This window comes from Periplaneta americana, chromosome 9 (assembly GCF_040183065.1).
Source record: "Periplaneta americana isolate PAMFEO1 chromosome 9, P.americana_PAMFEO1_priV1, whole genome shotgun sequence".
In the NCBI taxonomy this organism is placed as follows: domain Eukaryota; kingdom Metazoa; phylum Arthropoda; class Insecta; order Blattodea; family Blattidae; genus Periplaneta; species Periplaneta americana.
In genome coordinates, this window is record NC_091125.1 from 47,360,793 (window position 1) to 47,386,547 (window position 25,755).

The 25,755-nt window shown below is 35.6% G+C and overlaps 2 protein-coding genes across 7 annotated transcripts in view; one reads left to right on the forward strand and one right to left on the reverse strand.

Annotated features, from left to right (window-relative positions):
• DNAlig3 (DNA ligase 3) overlaps positions 1 to 25,755 on the reverse strand; it is a 590,685-nt gene that overhangs the window by 534,896 nt on the left and 30,034 nt on the right. The window lies entirely within an intron of this gene.
• Positions 1 to 25,755, forward strand: part of LOC138705891 (uncharacterized) — a 238,305-nt gene that overhangs the window by 196,798 nt on the left and 15,752 nt on the right. For all 3 annotated transcript variants that reach the window (XR_011333847.1, XR_011333848.1, XM_069834629.1), the window contains exon 3: positions 25,181 to 25,386. Coding sequence is in view for 1 of the 3 variants with exons in the window: in XM_069834629.1 (XP_069690730.1) it covers positions 25,181 to 25,386 (206 nt within the window). In the remaining 2 variants the exon portion in view is untranslated. The remainder of the gene's footprint in view (positions 1 to 25,180; positions 25,387 to 25,755) is intronic.

Below are 25,755 nucleotides of genomic sequence, written 5' to 3' on the forward strand. Positions count from 1 at the left end.
GCAAGACTTTTCCGTGGCTCAAACAACGGGCATCACTGCGGTATGCTAGATTTCTGTACTCTGCATATTTGTTACAGAAAAGCCTGAAACACCCTGCGTATCAAACCTCGAGTTCGAATATACTTCACCACAGCAAATACTTTAGTCACACGATAAAACTGAAAATCATTTGAAGACAACATCTGCCGGTGAATTACGCAGTACAATTTTGACAGTGTATTACAAGAACTGTTCTGCAACTGTGCCACTATTTTTCCCACGCATAGATGGGGCATCATTAGTAAAATTTGATAATAAATTTTTGCAATTTAGACAATTTTCAAGTTTTATATACGCCATGTCCCGCTTAGAGGGATCGAGAAATAAGTGCTAATTTAAAGTATAAATAATGGTTTTATAACATAACTTTTTGTACAACTTGGGGTAAAAACTCTCCGAGTTTCGGAGAATGGTCAGTGCAACTCGATGTGTGCGCCTCGAGCTACCTGAAGACATCCAAAAGGTACTCAACTTTCTGCCAAGTGTTCCATAACATTTGTGGAGCGATTAGCGCAGCTGTATTTATAATCCGTTGTCTCAGTTTTTCCAAAGTGTCAACTGTATCACGTTGGTACACAACATTCGTTATAAAGCCCCAGAAAAAGGTCAATGGGCGTCATGTCGGGTGACCTAGGTGGCCAGGCAAGGTTTCTCCTTTTCCAATCAACCTATTGGGAAAGTTTGCATTCAAGAAGCCACGCACTGCCCCATGTTGCTGAAAAACCGATCCTCGGGGAGTTTATTAACAAAAGTTCTGCATATGTCCAGATACACATCCCCTTGGATTGTCGCCTCGATGAAGGAGAATGGTCTAATAACGGAATGTTCTACTGAATGGTGCCAGGCTCGTTTCCACGATAAACGTTAGTGCGCATGCGCATGAACATGCAACTATTTTTAAACCATTGGCGCATAAACTTGGACAGTTTCTGCATCTTTTCAGATGTAAATCAAAACAATATCTTCGTCTGATTTTAAATGGTGAGCATTTATTTCTCGATCCCTCTAAGCGGGACACGGTGTATATATCTTTCACATTTTCTGCAACATCTTATCCCCCCCCCCCATTTCACTGATGAAAACAAGCAAGTTCATTGTCACCTCAAACTTCTCGTACAGTTCTACAGTATATTTCAAGAACGTTCCATCGTTAAATGAACAGACAAATTCACAAGAAGTTTTCTTTAAGTTATCATTAATATCATCAGCAATGTCAGCCACTTCCCGCTAAACAGCCGTATTAAACAAATGATATTTTCAAAATGAAATTTCTTATCAGCACACAATTCGAAACCACAATCATCATACACTTCTTTAGCAATTCGCCCTCAGTGAATGATTTGCCAGGATAAACTGTTTCCTGTGATATTTTTTGCAGTTTCATTTGCAGAAGATACCTTTTCAAATGAGAGTTCTTCGCTATTGAGAACTTTCAATTAGCCTATTTTTTTGCCTTTATATGTATCCAACTCGCCAACGCCATGATGTTTCTATTCAAAATTACATATCAGGTTATACTTTTTCGGCATAACGATACATTCCCGGAAAATTAATATTCGGGCCTTAAAGAACAGTTAGGGTTAAATACTGTATGTTCCTGATCCATTTACGCTTTTCATTTTCGCTTATTGTGTTGAGATTAACAATATTACAAGAAAGTAATGAAAAATTCACAATAACTCAGCCTATGAAATAACTGTTACGACTGTAACAGACCTAAACTAGCCACAAACAAAACCACCAAAGCTAGCCATGGTCCACGCACGATGGTGTTTAACACGATTTGTTCTCGTACGTAACAAGACTACAGCAAATATCAAGTCGGTCATACTAACGGACACTAGCACTACCAAAATCTCGAAGCGTGTTTTAATACGACACTATTACATAAACGGAAACTTGCTCAATTTTAGTAAAGATTTAATTTAACGCTAGGAATAAATTTACTTATTTCTGTATTCTCTCTTTAAGATTAAATTAATTTCAATCAGGTACCGGGCCGAAATAGCACTGAGGGCCGTATATTGCGCAGGCCTATTCTAGACTATTTCCCACCGACACCGAACATAGGACTTGCACTTTTTTCTCCAAATTTTAAGATTTAGGTCCTCTGGTTTGCCTTGTACTAGAAAAGTTTCCCTTACTTTCTTTTATCTTTGGATGTCAGGTTTTTATTCTGGTTTATAATTTAAAAGTATGTGCAAAAACCTACAGTCTGTCATTCTCAAAATGTGTGGTTGTCAGTTTTCTTCTTGTGATATTTTCTCGTTAAGAAGAGTGTAACCACTAATGACACTATAAAAACGTCACTCCTAATAATACAATTTTTGTCAGAACATAATTAGAGAGGTTTGAGGACGAATGCAGATTCAACCTTCAATCTTCATTCATTCATTCACTCATTCATAATGTTCTGCCCAAGGGGAGGTTTCTCTTAAACACCGCATATGATCCATATATCTTAATATCGTCTATCATCTGACTTCTTCTGCCCCGAACTCTTCTCCCGTTCACATCGTTCAGAAGGCAGTTTCTTCTCAATCAGTGTCCCAGTCAATTTCTTTTCCTCTTCCCGATCAGTTTCAGCAACACCCACTCTTTCCAACATAGCTTCGTTTCTTATTCTGTCTGTCCATTTCACACGCTCTATTCTTCTCCATATCCACAATTCAAATGCTTCTAGTCGTTTCTCTTCACTTCGACGTAATGTCCACGTATCTGCCCCATACAATGCCACACTCCAACAGAGCACTTCACTAGTATCTTCCTTAGTTCTTTCTCCAGAGGTCCGCAGAAGATGCTCTTTTTCGCTCTTTTTCTATTACAAGCTTCCTTTGCCAGTATTATCCTTCTTTTGACTTCTTGGCAGCATCTCATGTTAATGCTTATAGTACACCCCAAGTATTTGAAGCTGTCCACTTACTCAACTGCCTCATTTAGAATTCCCAAGTTCACCCCCTTTACTTTTCTTAGTATGACCACGGTCTTAGTCTTGTTGGAATTTATCTTCATTCCATACTGCTCACAGCTGTCATTTAGCTTCAGTAGCATATCTCTATCATCTCCTCTTTGTTAACAACGCCATATCATCAGCAAATCTCATGCACTTTGTTCTTCTTCTTCTTCTTCCTACTATTATATCTCTCTATAATTATATAGGTCTATATACATTTCACCAGCAATGGAAATATTCTAAACTATTTTCTGAATAATCGACCACGTTTCCCTCCTTAAATTACAATGTACGAAACGTGTCAAATAATAAAAATATATTCCATGGATTTTATAATCAAACTGCATACATAGGTACTACTCTAGAAGTTAATGCTTGTCCCTTGTCATATCCTGTAGTATTGTCTCAACAGTAGTCCTGTACCATGCTGACCACATGGTCGTGACTATGGTATTGGTCCAAGGATATATTCTTCTCTACATATCAGTCGGCCTGGCTGGCGCAGTCGGTATAGCGCTGGCTTTCTGTGCCCGAGGCTGCGGGTTCGATCCCGGCCCAGGTCGATGGCATTTAAGTGTGTTTAAATGCGACAGGCTCATGTCAGTAGATTTATTGACATGTAAAAGAACTCCTGCGGGACAAAATTCCGGCACACCAGCGATGCTGATATAACCTCGGCAGTTGCGAGCGTCGTTAAATAAAACGTAATTTAAACTTTAATCTGAACACCATCACCTTGTAAGTCGGTATTAAAGGAGGTAAAAGAATAAAAATAAAAAAGAATAATAGCAGATACTTGGATATTTGAAGACTATAAGTAGGTCTGTATTTCATGTATAATCCACACTAATTCCAGGAAGCAAATAACCAACCCACTTAAAAAATAATACAACCTACATGAGAAATATTTTATTCTAATGCATAGGCCCTACATTGAGTTATTCCATATAGACATTTATGACATCACTATGAACCATCAAAAGCTAACGACAGATGTTCCAAATAAAAATACACAAAACATTAAAATGTAAATGTATACACGGTGTGAACAGCATGCGTATACGAAGGCAAAAAGAGAGATGAAATTGGTGTGAAAATATTTCGTATTAACAGTTAACAAAAAAAATAACACCAGAAATGACGTAGCTCATTTCTTAGTGCGAAAGTAGGGTCTACTGGCGTAAATTCTCTAGCGACAGAGAAACTCAAGAGCAACTTTACAGAATAAGCATTTTCAAATAGCCTACTAGCCTATCCACGTTCTGAACATTCTGAATTGGCGAAGAAATAAGATTTGTTTTCTCTATATTTCAAAACAATGTTGTCATAGTGAAAATATCTTGCCTATAACAATCAGTCTTTCCGATCCATTTTATGTGCACTGTACATACGTAACATCATCTTCGAGGTTTCTTCTACTTTATGGAACTCGAAGAATTACGAACTTGATATTTCAATGAATTGCTTAAGGGATTAGGTACAGCTTAAAGGAGTAAAATTTTGGAAATATTCAACATTTTTTTTCCTCCATTACTCTATCTTGTATAATAATGAAAATTAGTATGTGTAAAACACTGTCCTTCTGCTATATGATAAAAGTATTTTTACGATTAAAAAAAATTATTTATACATATATATATATATATATATATATATATATATATATTTTTTTTTTTTTTTCAAAATTCAAAGTTCACTGTGCAGTGATGAAGCGTTTCTCTCATAACTCAAAAAGTATCCAACATTCAGTGATGAAATTTTTTGTGTGTATTTATGCATGTCATATCTACAATATGATGCAAAATCACTTCTCTACCTTTGATAGATTGTCTGATAAAAAATAAATTAATTTTAAAAAATGGTCAATATCTAACACAAAATAAAAACATATATTGTTTATTAAGGAATGTAATTGAAAGAGCATGATATTGTAAACATGAGTTTCAGCAATAAAATAAAAGAGCGAGAACATGAAAAAGTTAACAAGTTTATGAGTTATGAGGGAAACGCTTCATCACTCACAGTGAACTTTGAATTTTGAAAAAAATATACATAATTTTTTTAATCGTAAAAATATTTTTTTCATATAGCAGAAGGTACCAATTTTCATTATTGTACAAGATACAGTAATGGAGGGAAAAAATGTTGAGTATTTCCAAAAAATTTACTGCTGTAAGCTGTACCTAACCCCTTAACTTCAATCGGCTTCGAAAGACAAGCGAGTTGGTACAGAGTGCATCCCACGCATAATTTATCATTAGAAGGTTATTATCTGTTCTTTGACCCTTACACAAAATAACGGATTTCTATCTACACTTGGAAAATGAGAGTCATACAAACTGAGTCAATGTAGCCTGCGGCAACCTTCTATTTAAAATTTTGCAATATTAAAGTAACAAAATATTGAAACTTCATTGTAAGAGTTTCCTAAATAGAGCCTATACAACTTGAAGTGTGATTATAAAATTTTATAAAATTGAAAAGTCATATAAACACACGCAAACATTCGTACGGAATGGTAAAATAGTCTTCAGAATAAGGTAAATTTTACATAACATTTTTGAATAAATATACACAGAATTCTTCAATCTAGGATATCGATACACAAAAGAAACACAGTCTTCGCGGTCAAATGTCCGGTTTTAGATTTCCGAAATAAACACTGATATCAACTTAAATCATCTTCCGCGAAACGACAAGACAGCAAAAGAATCGGATTTCTTCGTCGAAGAATTTCCTTTATAAACCTGATTTTTTACGCCAGTAAAAGAAGTTTTTTGGGTGGTTTTCAATAGATAAAATGCAACATTAATTAGGATTGCACTTCTACTCTAAAATAAAATGCTAAATTAACAATTAAAGATACTAAAACAACATAGAAACACGAGCCGTTCTCGAATGCTATGGAAATTTGTACAATTTATCACCATTTCAATGTCGTTCCATTTCGAAATAAGTACCAATTAGTATAAATATATTGAACGTAAATTGAAAGCCCACGTGCATTTTTTCCTTCTATTCAACGTAATAAAGTTGTGGTAGCCTACGGTACGAAAACTCCATCAGTTAGAATCCTAAAAATGTCTATGGAGCTGTGTCACTGCAACTGACAGATTGCAATTTTTCTACATAAAACATGTCAGTCTCTCACGTTGTATGACCCTTATTTGTGTGTACTGAATCTTATCAATAACAGATGTTACACAAATATTACTATGAATGTCTCTTAAATCAAGGAGCAAACAGTACGTTCTTGAATTCGATGTATGGTTCTCAAATGTTCGTTAAGGAGATTATACGATGTATATTAATTTTTCTCAAGCTTTTCACTCGATTGAAGGAATTTTATTATGACTATTACACTCTTACTACGTCATACTACTTTTGACCAATAAAACGGTACGAAAGGACGTATTTCAACCAATCATGGCTGCTTATCGCACAATTTTATCGCATCCCTAGCATTTGTTTAATTTTATCGCGTCCCTAACATTTGTTTAATTTTATCGCGTCCCTAGCATTTGTTTAATTTTATCGCGTCCCTAGCATTTGTTTCTTTGTTTGCCAACATTTGAAACTGCGCTGGTCTGGACGTCAAAAATATATATAAAATTACAAACCACTCCAGTCGATGCATAGCAGTTTCAAATATGACTCGCATTGGCATTCAAGAACAAGAATTAATAAAAATCACTGATCATACCTATGCATCTTCTGAAATCCGATTTACAAATAAATGAAGAGCACCATTCGGAAATCCTGAATAAGTTGAATACACCATGTAGGCCTAAATCAACGAGTTCCACTTCTATTACGCACACGTCCAATATAACATCAATTAAACCACCAACCACATTCAAATTTGAAAATTGTACATTCAATAATTATTCCTTTTAAAATTATTCATGTTTATTTTTTATGTCATCGTCGTTAATTAAAACTTTTCTAACACTTGTGTATATTAGTTAGGTTATGTTATAGCTTCTGCTCTGAGAGGATAAAAAGAACTTCTGCTATATGATATTATGGATAGTCACGTATCAGAGAATGTTTAATATTAAGATTTATTGAATAGTAATCATTACAGTGTCTGTATAAAGACACTACTGCCATCTAGCATGCATCTAGCGTAATATTTGTAATGTTGAGATGGTCCAATAATACATTTGAAGACAGCTGTATTTTCGTAAGTCAATTAATATTTTATTGTATTGGAGTACTTCGTTACTTCTAATCTTTATATACTTTCTTCTAATCGTGTAATAGTCAATTAAATCCCACTCGAGTTTCGATTTTCTCTAGATAAATCAAAACGTCTAGTGAGATTACTGTTGATAAATGTAAAGGCAAATGCAATGACAATGACAATGACAATATATATACTACAATGCAAATATATACACTACATGTACACTTGTGTCTTGAATAGGAGCTAGATATTTTCAAGGACAAAAGAGCATCATACCCGATTAATCACATAGTCGTAATATAGGTGAATATAAAGAGGAAAGGAGTGTAGAGAGATAAATACAAAAAATAGAATGAATGAACTAAATAGTAAATGAAAAAAAGAAGAAACATATATACAAAGAAAGGACGAATGAGTGGGCAAAAAAAGAAAATCTGACAAATAATTACGGAAAAGAGTCAGAAATAAATAATAAAACAAATATGAAAGGAACGAATTAAAAATAAGTTAGTGACCTAGTTAAAGAATGAATTAATGAAAGTACGAAAGAACCGAACAAAACAGAAAAGAACTAAAGTAAAAAAAACATAAAAGTAAAGGTTGAAAGAAACAGTGGATGGATGGATGGATGGATGGATGGATGGATGGATGGATGGATGGATGGATGGATGGATGGATGGATGGATGGATGGATGGATGGATGAATGAATGAATGAATGAATGAATGAATGAATGAATGAATGAATGAATGAATGAATGAATGAATGAATGAACACTTCAAGAATTAATGAAAAAGAAGAAGAAAATTAAGCAAAGAAGAAAAAGTTTTTGGTTCCACGTTTCTCGAAAATGGTAAACTGATACCAGATAACAATCAAGGGTTGGGGCTCTTTGGCCTATTCAATCTACACTCATGTAACGATTATTAATTAAGCCGTATATGTCCAAAACTTTTTTGTTTTAAATTTCTATTATCTATACTAATAATAAATCTGTAAGCGATATTTTTCTGGTAATTTTCGTTTTTCCAAAAATAATCGGTATTAACATGTATAATTAATCATCCTGAAACCGAAAATCGCTTTTTTGAAATTTTTGTTTGTATGTCTGTCTGTCTGGATGTTTGACACCTTTTCACGCGATAGGCCTAATGGCTGAACGGATTTCGATGAAAATTGGAACATAAATTAAGTTCGTTGTAACTTAGATTTTAGGCTATATGACATTCAAAATACTTTATTTAAAAGGGGGGTTATAAGGGGGCCTGAATTAAATAAACCGAAATATCTCGCTTATTATTGATTTTTGTGAAAAATGTTACATAACAAAAGTTTCTTTAAAAATGATTTCCGATAAGTTTTACCCCAGGAAAAATTTTGATAGGACTGGTATTTAAGTCTGTCTGTCTGTCTGTCTGTTTGTTACCTTTTCACGCGGTAATGGCTGAACGGATTTCGATTAAAACTGGAATATAAATTAAGTTTGTTGTAACTTAGATTTTAGGCTATATGGCATTCAAAATACTTTATTTAAAAGGGGGGTTATAAGGGGGCCTGAATTAAATAAACCGAAATATCTCGCTTATTATTGATTTTTGTGAAAAATTTTACATAACAAAGTTTCTTTAAAATGATTTCCGATACGATTCATTCCAAGCAAAATTTTGATGGGACCAAATTGCACCAAAAACGGATGTTCTCTGAACCAAATGATCATATTTTAATTATTTGCATGTAATAACAATAATTAAGAAACATGTTAAAGAAATTATCATTGCACTAAATGAGTGGTCTCTGGACCAAAATGATAACATTTTAATTATTTAAATACAATTTAAATTAAGTGACATATTAAACGATTTATCCTTCTATCAAACACGAATGTTCCCTGGATCAGATGTCCTATTTTAATTATGTAATTACTTCATATTTATTTCTAACAAATGCAGCGGAGCGCACGGGTACAGCTAGTACTTACATAAAAGTGTATGTGAATCAGTACAAATAGTTATAATTTGTTTCTGAAAGGAAATAAAAATTGATAATTTCTCGAGAAATGACTTGCGAAAACGCAACAGTAGGCAGATATGTATCATTTTTTACCCTGGACTAGAACTCGTACAAGATTCTACACGTTTTCTGTTTATGGCAGAATTTCTCGGAGTGATGTAATCCTACAACATGCATAAACCTTTATATAAAAATATTAATTATCAATGTATCATTTGTATAAGCTGTATAATTTTTACAGACACATATACAAAGACGTTTCTCGAAATTTGAAACTGATATTGATGGAGTTTCTGTACAAATGCTACATTTCCATACAAATCCAGAGAAAGCAAAATAAAAAAATTGGGAAAGACAAAGTATAACGTTAACACCGTAATAAAATTCTGACCGATTACGGATTGCAGTTTAACAAGGAGGCTTGCCGACAAGATAAGACATTTCCAGGGATTAAAGTTCTCTCCATCGGGTGATTAGCAATTAAAGAATGAATATCTTGCTTGTTCGCAATTACGAAGAAGATTTAAATTAATTTTAGATGATATCATTTAACAACTTTCTACCACAGCCCGAAGCAAAAGTTTGTGACCACTTATGCAATTACGAACTCTAAACCGATTCAAAACGATGGCATTTTCAGTAAATTGTGTTATAGGGAGATCGTCATCGAAGCAAATGTTTACCGTACTATGAAATATAGAAGTGTGAGTAAGTATGTAGGTGGAACCACATAGGACCTAAGTGATTTATTTTGTGAATATACCAATAATTTATATTTAATATAGCTAAGTCTACACAGATTTGGTGTTGCCTAGATAGTTTGAATGCCACGGAGGACATGGATACATGTCCATTGTCGACATAACGTGTTTTGTTGTCGGCATTGTGTTGATATAATTTCATAGGTGTTCCAACATGTTTGTTGTATAGGGTTATTCAAAAGTGATGAGAGATTATTTTATCTTCATAAAAATGTGTTTCAATTGTTTTACTATTGTTGCTAAGGCAAGTGAAATAAATAAATAGCTATTGAGTGAGATAGTGTTTATATATATATATATATATATATATATATATATATATATATATATATATATTGATTTTGCCTCCACAGATGCTAAATGCTCTTCCCCTATACAAGGTGATTCCAAAAGGACTATACAACTTTGTAAGCTTATTGTATTATTATGAATGTAACGAAGATTGTTTCAGCGCACAGACAAGATTCAGAACTCTAAGTGGATTGAAGTATGGATCTGCATTTTATCGTTACTGTGAAAATATTTAAAATAATTTGAAGATATTCCTTAAAATATTGTTCTGAAAGCTGTTTATTTCCTCCAGAAAAGAAGCTACAAAAATTACTAACGATACAGGAGAAAAATGGAGGCTGTACTCGTATCTTAATGTTAAAAATTAGTTTATACCTGAATGAGGCAAAACAATAAACAAAACTATTATTTTTCTATAAACTTCCTTCTTAACAAAGCGAGAGGACTTTCAAATCTGTCTTGACTTTTGAATAACCCTATACATGTAGAAGACAAGTGCCAAAAATATGAACTTACAATAATATGTCTCACCGATCTTACGTTTCTTTAAACTATAGGTAGGGTCATAAGTCACGTTACCCCTGTAATATTTTAATATTTTGCAATTGCCCATTTAACAATTTTGCTTTGGCAGAAGCATTCGGTAATATAACAGAAATTTTTTCTTCCCAAAACCTCCCGTCGAACATGGCGTCGTATTCAGTAATGTCATGATAACGACGGTGCTCACACAGCTCTTCTGGATAAATAAGGTATGTGTATGTACATGAGTCGTTAGTTGTTAAATAAACAAATTGGGGGGCGGGATATGACTTATGGCCCTACCTGTACGGTGATTATTCAGAGACGATGGAGTGTCGATATTCATCGTAAGAGCCCAGATTTTTGCATATTAAAATTACTTAATTACTACATTACATTTAGAAAGATTAGTTCTTTGCAAATTAAGTCTTACCTTTGGTATAATAAACTTTAACGTTACACACTGTTACACATTTGCCAAAATAACAAATTCTCAAACTTACATTTCAGCTCTTTGTATATTTTTACTTTATCAACATCTTAGGTTATTTAGCGTCTGAATGAGATGAAGGTGATAATGCCGGTGAAATGAATCCGGGGTCCAACACCGAAAGTTACCCAGCATTTACTCATATTGGGTTGAGGGAAAACCCTGGAAAATCCCTCAACCAGGTAACTTGCCCCAACCGAAAATCGAACCCGGACCACCTGGTTTCGCGGCCAGACGCGCTAACCGTTACTCCACAGGTGTGGACTCTCTGTATATATTACTGACTTTTAACGTTATAATTCAGTTAGTTGCAGGAAGATCAATTCTTCATTAAAGAAACATCGTCAATAATCTTCAGTACCGACAGACATAATGTTAAGACTTTCTTGTTTCTGAAATCTAGATAGGCCTACTGTTCTTTAATGGAATTTTCACGAATGTACACAAATGAGGTACAGTTATTTTACCTTTACAAGAATTAAAATTAAACAAATGAAGCATGGAATTTATTGACGTTCACAGGTAGTCATGTGGTATGTTTTCTACACGTTCCCAAAAATTCTTGCATTTAAAACATTAGCATGCTGGATTCATAACCGATACATAAAGCTATGGATTTTCGTGATTTTCATCAGCTCTTCTAGCCCACAACTGGTTCCTTCCAGATTATTTTCTCTTCGCCATTTCGTAAATAAGTTATTTGGGGACGATGATACATCATATCATTAACCCTTAAACTCACAAAGTATCCTAGAGGATACAACAGGTTAATAGGTTATACGCTATAATTTCAATATAACAAAAAAATTGGTAGGAAAATTAAATTTAACCAAAATTTCACAATACTATATAATATTGTGCAACATATAAAATATGGACATTGCGATAGTTGTTTTCTTTACAGTCCAACACGGTTTAATAACCTAGTGTGAGAAATGGTTAAATAAAACAAAATTTACATTTTTTTATATATCACCTAATATTCACGTATTTGCTTTTCACACATGCCACTAATGTTAAGGAATAACTTACATGGTATACCACTAAGCAGAATGAAAGAACACGTAAGAGGATTTCAAGAGTATCCCAGAAGAAAAAGCATTATTAAAAACTAAAGTTCAGTACAGTTCATATTAACAGAACAGATGATAGTGGAATTTGGGCGATTTCCCCAACGCTTCCTGAAATAGTACTCAAAATCGTGCTGACTTTTACTAGGCTGATGGTGTGAAGAAGACTAATCGAGGTGGAAGTATCTGCAGTCCTGAATTAATTTTAATACGGCAACAGATGACGCTAAATGATTAGTAATCTTGAATTTCACGTCATTCATATTTAGAACTCTTTATTCTCTTTTTCATCATGATCATCGGGTCAGTTTCGTTTCAAGAGTTCATCTTGTCATCTACGCTTCAGTTTTCCAATGTCCTTAGGTTTTGATTCTTTCATTTCTTAGATTATTTCAACCGGCCTACAACACATGTCCTTGCCAGTCCTTATCTGTTGTTTTTACTGAGAATATTTATAGTCTACATCTAACTGTATTTTACAACAACAATAATAATAATAATAATAATAATAATAATAATAATAATATAATTTTTTCAAGTGCTTATAGTAACAGCATTCGAAAACCACATCTATGCACTTTCATTCTTACTATTATTCCGTCTTAGTTTTCTGAATCGAATATTCTGTTTATTCTGTATAATATCGATACTCTAATATACAGGACACACAATTTGAAACATAAGCATTCCTTGGCTAAAATCTTTACCAAATTAACCGATATAATACGTATTACGTAAAGTTTACAACCAATAAATAAGCCGTTTGGAAAAGTATACAAGATAGTAAAGTAATCTTGTAAAGATACGGAAGAATTTAATAAATAAACGGCAACAGTGCTTAGGTAAAGACAAAAATCTGTATATTAATCATAATGTAGTAAGATGAATCCCATCAATCTAATACACAAGTTTGCTTTGTTTTCAATTACAACAAAGAATTCTACGTTTCTCAATAAAATTTATTTACTGAAGCTCAAGTCGTGTCTATAGAAGTTCTTCAAAACTAAGAACAGAGTAAATTATTTTGTAACAGACAGTAGGCCACACATGAACAACTAAATCAACCATCCCAAGTCGGAGAGCTACTAATTAAATCAAGTTTCCGATCATTAATTTATGTAGAACGAACTCGGTACCAAGTCCATTACATCAGATGAGCTGACAGACCGTTTGGCCCCAAGAGAGCTTGATAATCATTAATTACAGTTCTTACATTCTCGACAAGTACACTGTGTACAAGAACAAGTTAGCTGCTCCAGGATGAATGTAAGATATTTGGAAAAAGCTTTACTGTGAAACATGTTTGCATTATAGTTATTTTTGTTAGTTTACATTCATATTCCTAACGTCTTGGACATTCGAAGTATGTCGCTATATTTTACAGAACTCCATGTTCTTTCAATCCAACACTCTTGTTACGAAATAAATATACTACAAAATCTTGCACAATAATTTGGTAGCTTCATAGCTAAACATCTTCTCTTTCAACATGGAATGTGCATACCAATTTCTGAGCATATACAAATAATATTGTAGCATACGTAACTATGACAATGTTGAAATTTTCGGTAGTTGCAACTTGTCAAAAGATCTTCTACTTTCGTTGTAAATCCATGAATACTATAGGCATACAGTATTTTACATTTAATCATATATGACACATTTTAATTATTTATTTACCAAGTTGTATGCTATAATGTTTTCACATCTACCTGAGCCTACTCTGCTAAATATTTGTCTCCATTCTCAAATTAAGTTAATTCTGTCTTCCTTGTCAATCATTTATCTTTCACCAGTTCCTTGATTCCTTGTTTCTAAGTAATTTGTGTTATGCTTCGTTTTTCTTTCTTTCTGGTGAATGCCAGGACATAACATACTGTAGTTTGGTATCCCGTCCTCTTCTATTCTCTGAACACGTCCATACCATATCAATTGTTTTGTTTTGATGTCATGTAATAACGACCTATAACAATCACTGTCTTGTTTAATGGTTGTATTCTTACTTTGCGATTTTCATAAATCCTCGCTGCTAAATTGCTCAGTCATAATAATGTTCTTTCTCGTTTACGTTCTTTCGGTTTTTCTCCATTACAAACTTCACTTTAAGTCCCTTAATAGGACTTACCTCTGATTGAGGTTCTGGCTGATATGTATATTTATTATCAGACAGTACACCTCACATAACGATATGTATCAAAGGAAGAATAATTGTTCGTATACATCTGAAGTCTGATTAGTGTAATATGTAGCTAGTTGGCGATGTACGCAATGGAGGGAGAAAGGAACTGGCCACCTTACCCCTTATCACATGGCCTAGTTGCCTCATAAGTGATGCCTTGGTGGTATCACTCGTGGGGTTCAAAGCTGTCTTCGGACAGTTGACTAACCAATAGAACAGTGTGAACGAAGTGAGACAAGTGGTCTTTACGTAGGAACTCTCATAAATGTTATGCTCACATTATAACATCGTACATAATGAAGAAAGATGGACTGCTAAGATACTAAAATAAAGGAATTAAAAAGAAAGACCATATAGTAGAAGTCGAAAATATTTAAAGACTTAGGAAGCAAAACTGGCACGAAAAATCCCCTTTCCGCATACTGGGACAGATATGGCACACCGTCAAGAAAAACTGGATTTGACCATATGTGACATCAGTTGAGAAAGAGAGAACTAATTAAGTTATTTGAATATTAAACCAGTGTGTGCAAAACTGCCCTATGCAGTAACGGGTTAAAAAGCATCTTCTACCATGTAAGTGTTGACACAATCTAATACTTACATGGTACAAAGTTTTTTTTTTTCTTTTCTTTTTAGTTAATTTTAACGTGGGTGAGAAACTGTAACTTGTGATGAGAACTCCCTCACTCAGGAAGAATTTTTTTTACGTACATCTACAGTGCGACATACGCTTTCCAGCTTTACTCCCTCTTCGAAGGCCATACTAGTATTTTCATGTCCCTAAGTCTCCATCTTTCTCCCAAATCTAACAGTAAGCATAATAAATAACTAACCACTACCTAAATAAAAAGTAAATACCGGATTGGCTTTTCGAGGGCTGTACATAGAACAGGTTCTTGAGCTTATACTTGATTTGACCCATTGTGCGCCCTATATGTGTGATGACTGTCCAAGTCCGACAGGTGGCCTGGGTGTCATTCATGAATCCGATGCTGACAGGTAAGCCATCGTGCTTCAGCCCTGACGAGTCAAGTATCATCCTCAGACGAGTGTCCTGATAAGCCTCAGGGCCCTATAGCAGCATCGGAAACCTGTACTACCCAAGACCTCATCCTAGCCTATTTTTAACTATTGCAGGCGATAGATGAAATGATGTTTAGATGGAAAGTGTTAGTGAAATGATAGGGAAACGGGAATATAAAAAAACCTCTACAACGTTTTTGTCTGCCACAAATTCCATCACGACCTGGCCGGGGATCGAACCCGGTCCCCTGGATTGAAGACTAGCGCGCTAGCGCTTGAGCCACGGACACGGCGAAAATATGTTACTTTTTATCATAAAATAACTTCAGAAAATCATACACCTAGCCCTTATCCCGCAATTCATAATCTAATCAGTGGTATATAAAACGAGAGCAATCGTGAATTTAAGACAGACCTTTGTAATAGACAAATATGAGAAAAAAAACGCTTTCCTCCGAACTGCCTTATGAGCAAAAAAAATATAGTCCTGCCACACTTCTGTAGAAGTTCCTTTCTTTTATAATATTTTCGTGTCGATTAACAAAGTGCAGTTTCCACACTTATATTCCGTTAGCACGACACAAAGTTCAAAACATAAAAATAGTCACCACATAAAAAATTGTTATTTACTACAAATAAATTCATGCTTCGTAATAATTCATCCGAAACAGACAGTAGGTCACTTCAGTGAAGAAACAAATGCAATTCAATTAAAATACTCTTGTGGTTGATACAGTCATCCAGCGGACAAGCTTATTTGTCGCTACATGGCAAACAGTTGACAGCCGACTAAATGCAACGCCACACACAAAGCTTATAAACTATGTCAATCACAATTTATACCGAACTTGTCTGACCAAGGTAACAATGTTCCATTGTTGGCCACTAACCACCCTTGGTCAAAATTAATCTAAACTTGTGATGACAATTTTTCATGTTTTTATTATTTAATGTATTTAAAGTGAAATACTATTAAACACAAGCGAAATAAAGGGCGAGTACCAATTTACGAATATAAATATTTTTAAAAGGAAGAGATGATTAATTGCAATATACCTACTATCAATGTCATTTGTTAAGATAGAAAAAATAACACGAATGTTGCCCAATCGGCGTCGTTGAGAACAGAAGCATGAACTTCTCGAATGTCAATATCTTAGCCCCTGGATAGCCAACTTCATAACTCATTCAACGTATGATACGAAGTTAAAATTGTTTTACTCAAAAGCTTCAAGAAGCCTAATGAAACAAAATTATAACACAGAAAAATTATAGGATTACGTCCAAACAACTACTAAGTGATACCATTCATAAATCTAAAATGTTACACAACACAGGATGACATGAATAATATTATTAATATAAACCTTTACACAACGAGACTGTTTGCATAAAAGCTACACAATGCAATGTATGAAGCTTATTATAAGATTACGCTTAATTAAATAAAAACTTCATAGCTATATTAACGTATTAAATATAAAATAAATTTCACCAATATATTCGTTAAGTGACAGAACATTTTAAAAACACAAAAACATTGCCGCATATCAATTCTGAAATATAAATATGCACAATTCTTCATCTTGTTTGCAGTTCACCTATTATTTCTTAGTTAAATGCAAAACTTGTGAACAATATTTTACCGTTCTAATTTCATTGTAATTCGAGTTTCATTTTGTTAAAAATTCTCAGATTTCATTGTGGATGTGAAGCGAAAATTATCTTTTATAACATATTTAAACACAGTTTTATGCCAACCAATCTGGCCCAGACAGAATGTGACTCGTGCTTTGGGCTATTAAAACATTTTATATGATTTTTATGAAACTGTGAAGCACGGCTTTTAAAAGACAGAAACAAGACTTCGCCCGCAAATGAGCTCTCGATCTCAGAAACACGAACACACTGGATTGACACTAATGGTGGACTGTTTGTAAAGAACGTTACAAGTACGATGCGTCTGATGGGTCGAACAATGGACAGTTTGTACGGATTGACGGCAAAAGAATTTCTAACAAACACGTCATTACAGTCCTTCCTTCACATCACGCCAGTACGAAACTTGAGGTCAAGTAAATATCGGCGTTAATGGTCTCCTGCAAATAAGGGCCGTTTTGTTGGACCGTTCATTTCCTTTGCGTCTCTGCCACACGGAAACGTCAGTTGTACTTTAATCACTTTCATCTCTGCATTACTGTGTACTTTTATTTATTTTTCTTTGAAATGCTGCTTCAAATATAGAGCTCTCAATAACCCCAACGCTTTTACATTCATGAGTCAACATGTATTTTTATACAAATTCCTATCTATTACAGACACGGTGTACAAACATTGTGCGACCATTAGCAAGGTCAGAAAGAATTAAACGCAGGAAAGATATTCATATTATGGCCACGGAGGCCTAGAGTGTAACCTTTTCTAAACATTGGCATTAGTAGCAGTAGCAGTCCTACGTTCTTGCCGCCTTTATCCCTAATAAAATACTCCTGGTACTCATTTTGTTAGAAGTTGACCCCTGCTCACATGAAGTGAGATCTAATTTTCCATCCGTAAAAATTCTGCCTCTGGTATCGGATTTTCTTGTCGTTAAGAGATTCTGTTTGCCGTAACTTTTTAACAAGTTGACGAAAAGTTCCCTGCTGCAAACTAATACAACCTAGTACAGGCCTGCAGAACTCGCAAATAGGGGAAATATGACGTAAGCCTCACTCCACTTCTATTGGGGATGATCGACTTCCGCCGCGAGAATGAATGTTGATGCAGCCGAGCGTAACTAGAACGCCATGACCGCACAGGTAGAAAAGGTGGGTGGGGTAAGAAAGGGGAGGAAAGCAGCCGCTCTCAGGAGCTACAGTTCTGCAGGTCTGACCTAATAGGTAAGAGAAATCGGGGCCGACTTAGGAAACGCTGAAAGAGTCTGTGACGCCGCAACAGGCAAAATGTCTACATCGTGAAATGAAGAAGAAAAAGAAGAGGAGGGAAATAGGGAGGAAAAATGGAAGAAAAAATCTAGACACCCTCTCTGCCAGAGGCAATATATGACATTTTTTTTTTTTATTTAGACCGGCCAGAGGCCGTTTACCAAAGTTATCTCTTTTGTTTTCTGTTTTCCTTTGTTTTACTTATACTAATACAAACACAACACCCATGCCCGAGGCGGGACTCGAACCCACAACCCTTCGGACCAAGTGATAGGGACATGCCGTGCCCCTAACGCTTGAGCCATCCGGGCCGGTACAATTCGCTCCTTATAATGACCAGACACGAAAACTTATTTCTCTGAATGCACATACAGAATTCGATCGGAGATGGTTGCAACCTATACCATTACAGGAATTACAGACTATCATGCAGTTACTCCTCTTACATTGCGAGATATGATTTTCAGCTTCAGCTACCTTGAATCGGTGGCTGCAGTCTGATAGGAAAATTACATGAAAGAAGCTTCCCCTCACAGTCCAATAAAATGGAGCATCTAAGCGTGTGTGATGTTTGTGGTCGCGTGTATAATTCAATTCAATGGATCCATCAATGTCGCGTTGCACACATCCAATACATGAAGAATACTAACCGTATCATACGTGCAGCGCACACAATTAGATCAAAACGTGCAATTTCAGTGCGAGATGAGCTATTTTCAGGTTCGTGTACTCAAATTAAAGCAATCTGAGTTACCTTCAGAGCGTAATCAACTATATTAATAATTTGCACGACTTCTCATCGTGTAGGTAGGCTACCTATTTGGAGACTAAAATATGCTTGTTCCAGGAGACACCATTCGGTCAGAATTTTCCATACTTATAACAACCAAAATTGTATTTTCAATTAGGCAAACTTTCCAGACCTTATCTTTGTTAGGTCTAAAAAAGCAACTTACAAGTGAAGTGTTAACGAGTCCTATCGAAACCTCCCGTCAAACTGCGCACATAGATATCCACAGCAAGTAAAGAGACATAAAAAATGTTAGCTGCCCATAGGCCTAGTAGCTGTAAAGCGTGAAAATGTACTTGGAATATTGCATTAAAAAACAACGACGCTTGCTTGAAAAGTGTAGCCATGAATGCCTATATTATCAAAGCAGAGGTTTTAAAATTTAAATCTTTAGTAAAACATTTCTAATTGCACAAAAAAAGACACGCAGATAATTGATATGGCTGTACCGGCTCTGTTATATGTTACAATGTATGGAATAAGATGATCGACCAAAGGATAGAAGCAATTGAAGAGCACAGGGGAAAAACTCAAGTCCAAAATTCTCGATTTTCTGTTTTAGATGTCAGGTAATAGCTCAAGTAGTTCAGATTTATGTAGTTTAACCGTACAGAATAACAATCTCATTAATCCAAAGAAATTTGAAGAATGAAAACCCAAAGACAAAAGACTATAACTGGTCTTTAAATTTTTTACTTGCTCTTCTGTAAAAACAGTGAAACGTGACATCAGGTTTCTCTCCTATACTCTTCAATTGAAATGGAACATTTCACGGATAACTGGGATTGAATATTTCATAGATATTAACATGTTATGAATTATCAGATTTCAGAAAAAAATATTAAAGAAAATTAAACATTTTAGCTTTAATAAATGTTTAGAAAAATGAAGAGAACGTCTACAAAAAAAAAAAAAAAAAGAAAAAAAAAGAAAAGAAAAAACAGAACAAAATATACCGGAACAAGTAGTAAAATAACCTATATGCCGAAAGGCTCAGATCAATAGGAAGACAAAAAATTAGGTGGATAGAACAGAAAGGTTTGATGATAATTATTTTATACGACTGAAGAAATATAAATATGAAAAATAAACATATAACTACGAGCACGCTAATGATAACAACAATTATGACATGGCAAAATTAAATTCTATAAAGCAGTATCTTTTTATCTCTTGCTCTGTGGATAAAATTAAAATTAAATTATGATTTGAGGGGTTCACAACCAGAGTGGACCAAGTCCGTCTGGAATAGTTCTAAGAAATTGAGTCTTAAAGTTCCTGGCTCACGCTTAGCAACCTTCATCTTCCATAGGAAATGCTGCCTCTGTGGAGTAACAAATGAGTTACGGACTTTATTTGTGATGGCAATGAATAAAGCTAAGTTTTCTTCATCCGAAATTGTATTAATCCACAAACTGATCACAGATGGACTTGGTCCACTCTGGTTGTGAGCCCCTCATTTATTTAACGATGCTTGCAAGTGCCGAGGTTATATCAGCGTCGCCGATGTGCCGGAATTTTGTCGCGCAGGAGTTCTTCTACATGCCAGTAAATCTACTGACATGAGCCTGTCGCATTTAAGCACACTTAAATGCCATCGACCTGGACCGGGATCGAACCCGCAACCTTGAGCACAGAAGGCCAGCCCTATACCAACTGCGCTATCCAGGCCGACCTCTGTGGATATAAAAATTCAATACGATTAGAGACGAGCGAATTTCTTAAACATAACTGAACACAGAAGATAACATAGAAATATGTACAAAATTAACTGAATTATTTATATAATAAAATCTTAAAATATGGTAAATATTGGGTTGAACATATTAACACACACAGTAACTGATACTTCAAGGCAACTATAAAAACAATAACAAAATGCACAACAGGTAGGAGTTAAGTGACATTTAGAAACGACTGACAGAACTACACTTGCATGTAGGTTTGAGGAGTCAGGCGGGGGGCTCACAAGTAATGTTAAATCCAGAGCCAGTGGTTAAATCCGTAGCAAAAGCACCATGAAGGAATATTCTAACTTTGATGCGATACGGTGTCGGAGGTTACTACTATATTTCATGCCATCTGTCGACGTTTATGTGAACTGCGTCCCGAACCTATTCTCTCTCTCCCCCCTCCCTCTCTTTCTCCAAGAAATAAACTTATTGAAAATTTATTTTTTCTGTAATTCTGTATGCTGCACTGTTATGGAGAAGTATGGCGTAAACATTAATTCGAAATCGTTACTATTTATTAAAGGAAAAGGTACTCAAATTTCAACCAACTCTGCATGTATGCGATCGATGCATCCGTTTGGTGAAATTACTTTGGAACTGTATCGTATTCGGCAGCTTCTTCAATCAGGCGATCCGTAAACACAAGAATTGTTCATATAATTTCAACACTGATTTAATATTGCGTGCCAATGTCCCCTTGTTTGCATGAAAGAATAATACATATAAAGAATGATTCAAAAGCATTTATTGGCACGAAAAAAAAATTAATCATCAGGTTTCGACTAACATTTTTATTTTTCTGTTCCTCAATAGGACGTCTGCTTTGGCGGCTTATTGGCGAATCAAGTTTCATATACCGAACAGTTGCGTACATAGGCGTTAGATGGTTAGAGCATAATAACCTACATTTCGTAACATTACACGCTCAAATGCCAACTTGAAGATTTTGTCGCAGATACTAAGTTGTTAATTATTCGTGCTACCGAAAAGCGATATTTTAACTGATGTTTATCAGTGTACTAAATTCTCTCTTTAAATATTGGTCATATTTTCATTCATCAGCAGGAGGAAATAAAAATTGTTGTCTACTTTCCTTTACAATTTTGTGGAAAATAATTTACCAATTTCATCATAATTAAAATTTGAGAAAATCGAAGAAAATGAAATTGTAATAAAAATAAATCAAGAGCTTATGTAGAAAGGAGATTATACAGTTAAAATTTACTAAAAAGGTTTTGAATTGCGGCGGTATGTACAGTAAGTCTTCTCATTTTGGTTTTACGAGTATTTACAATCGCTAAATTGCGAAGTCATATCGCAATAGTATACTGGTACATTCGGTTTCTATTTCCTTACCATCTACTGATCACTACCTATGTTCAACTATGGATTCTGTCTCGCGCATCAGTAAATAATCTTTGTTGTAGTGGAAGAAGCAATGAATTCGGCATTTGATTTTTTGTAACGAGATTCCTAGTTAGTTATTACTACTAAGGAAACCATTAAAACTCCCTATCAGATTAACCAGTCGCAGAATCTGAGACAGAGGCATCCATAGTTCGTGTTTAGTCACCTCGTTCGGTATTTTAATTCTTCATACAATAACGTAACTTCATCGCTATTTGATCCAAATCTGCAGGGGTAGCCTTTATTGATGTATAGTGTTCAGAACACATTAAACGTGTTACATCCGTGTATAAGAACCACGTATGAGGTCGTAATGGAAGTTCTTGCAATTCCTCAATAGTCACTTTACTAGCAGCTCACAACACACTCAGCTAGGGCAACAGTTACAGTACTCAAAGTGTGTAAGAAACAGCAATAGTTAGACACTACGGGCCCTATTCATAGACATTCTTAGCGCGGGCTTTCGGTGGATGATCAGCGAACTAACGTTTTTCGTATTCATAAACCAGGTGTTAGCGATATGATATGAATCCTGTTTAGCACGCTCGTAGCGCGGGCTAGCGAAATGTCTATGAATAGCACCCTACACGACTAAAAATTCACCAAACTTATTAGTCATGCCCATGATGTACGTGATGTTAAAGATCTTAATGCTCTTTATATTAAATGCAAATTAAATCCAAACTACTTTCAGCCAGAAATTACTTATAAAAATTTCATTATAACAGCCTATTAATAACTCTAAGGAAAAGTATCCTTTATTCGGTTGAGAAGCTTTTATAATCCAGTCTGCTCCCAAAAAATCTGAAAGTTAAAATTTATAAAAACAATTATATTATCGGTTCTTCTGTATGGTTGTGAAACTTGGACTCTCACTTTGAGAGAAAAACAGAGGTTAAGGATGTCTGAGAATAAGTTGCTTAGGAAAATATTTGGGGCTAAGAGGGATGAAGTTACAGGAGAATGGAGAAAGTTACACAACGTAGAACTGCATGCATTTTATTCTTCACCTGACATAGGCCCCAATTAGGAACATTAAATCCAGATGTTTGAGATGGGTATGGCATGTAACACGTATGGCCGAATCCAGAAATGCATATAGAGTGTTAGTTGGGAGGCCGGAGGGAATAAGACCTTTGGGGAGGCCGAGACATAGATGGGAGGATAATATTAAAATGGATTTGAGGGCGGTGGGATTGATGGTAGGGAATGCTCAGTATAGGGACCGATGGTGGGCTTATGTGAGGGCGCCAATGAACCTCCGGGTTCCTTAAAAGCCATAAGTAAGGAAAAGTATCCTACTACACAAGTAATCACAGCATATACCCACAGTAACAGTCAAGACAAACGGTATGGACGGTTGTTTTTTGGTCCGTAGAAGTTGCGCAGTCATTTAATGGAAAATCGACTAATCTAAATCTTATTGTGTATGCTCACAGAGATTTGGTCTCTTATCAAAAACTGAACTTCTTACATCGCTCTTGTGTTGATTACGTGTTTATTACAAAGTTATCGGCCAAAAGGTCCATCTGAACGGCATTCGTCATGCCCATTTCATAGGAAATAGGTGTTCGTCTGGACGAGCAATCATGTATCTGGCGACGCTCATTTTGGCACTTCGTACGATAATACGATCACCCGTGTACAAGCATTCTACATTCAGTGGTTTCATTTATGATGGATTGCAAATGCATAGTTCTTAAGCTACGAATTCACGAACCGAGGCTGCCTCATAATACTTTCTTCGCTCAGTGGATACCTTGCGCGGCGGCCTCGCAAAGGTCAGAGGCTGCCTCAGCCATGAGCCAATTCCAGTCGGCTTTTCGATACGATCAAAGGTGCCTCGCAGTGATTAACTCACTCCGTGTGGAAAGGTGCATCACGCTACCCGATGTTACTGCCTCAATTGCCGCGCACTTACTTGTGGCTCAAGCTGCTTTGCGTTCTTGCCTCACTACAAAAGAACAAAACCGCCAGGCAAATAACAAGTGGGGCTGCCGCAAGAAGCGGCCTCGCGTGGCAGCTTCACTTCGTGGATACGAGCAAAATAAAAATACTAGTATGGAACAGAGATTAAGGGTGTATAAGAATAAGGTTCTTAGGAAAATATCTGGGGTTAAGAGGGATCAAGTTACAGGAGAATGGAGAAAGTTACACAACGCGGAACTGCACGCAATGTATTCTTCACCTGACATAATTAGGAACTTTAAATCCAGACATTTGAAATGGGCAGGGCATGTAGCACGTATGGGCTAATCCAGAAGTGCATATAGAGTGTTAGTTGGGAGACCGGAGGGAAAAAGACCTTTGGGGAGGCCGAGACGTAGATGGGAGGATAATATTAAAATGTATTTGAGGGAAGTGGGATATGATGATAAAGAGTGGATTAATTTTGCACAGGATAGGGACCGATGGCGGGCTTATGTGAGGGCGGCAATGAACCTGCGGGTTCCTTAAAAGCTATTTGTAAGTAAGTCTGGTATGGCTGTCTTCATTTCTAAGAGGTTGGTACCTGTCACATATTTTAGGAAGAACTGCAGAAAATATGAAATTCGTATCATGTGGAAAACCACAAGTATTTAAGAAACTATAATTGCTGGCACGAGTGAAATGTATTATAAGAGTGACTATTAGTCCGAACACCCGCATCTGTGAGACTATCTCAGTCGTTCTGCCGATGAATAATTGATTAATAAAATGCATGAGAGAGTAACATATATATTGCAAATTTACACTGCAAGCTTTTATTCCCATATAATATAAACTGTGAAATAACAGATCATCTTTCTCCCCACAGAAACAGCACCGATTACGATGTCCACTAGGACGCTAACAGGAAGATCAGCCCTTGCATGGACGTTCCTTATAGTCGCCGCATTGTGTTGTGGGGTGCAAGCAGCTCCCGAGGCATTTCACCACAGACAAGGCGACTCCGCCGTCATCATCCCTCCAGTTGACCTGCACGAGCTAGAGAAACTAGGACTAACTGAAAATACGGAACAGGTGAGTAATGTTTCAACCGTCGGAGACACCCTTAACGACTCTACTTCCATGGAAAGATAGGAATTCTACACAAAAAAAAAAAAAGCATTTAATTCAAATTGCTTCTTCTGCGTACCCACAACAATAATAAAATTTATGTTTGCAGTGAAAAAAGATTTGTTTTCCGACCGTGTGTTCCGATTAGATTCCTCCGACATGTAAGAACTGCTTACAGATTCCATTATTCGGGATTGTATTGTTCGAGATTAGATTGAGTTGGTTATACTTAATACAATTTTTGGATAGCCAAGCATAATGAACAAAAGAGTAGACTATCCTTCCTGACGGAACCTGTAGCTAACCTCGACACATTAGAAAAAAAATTCAATA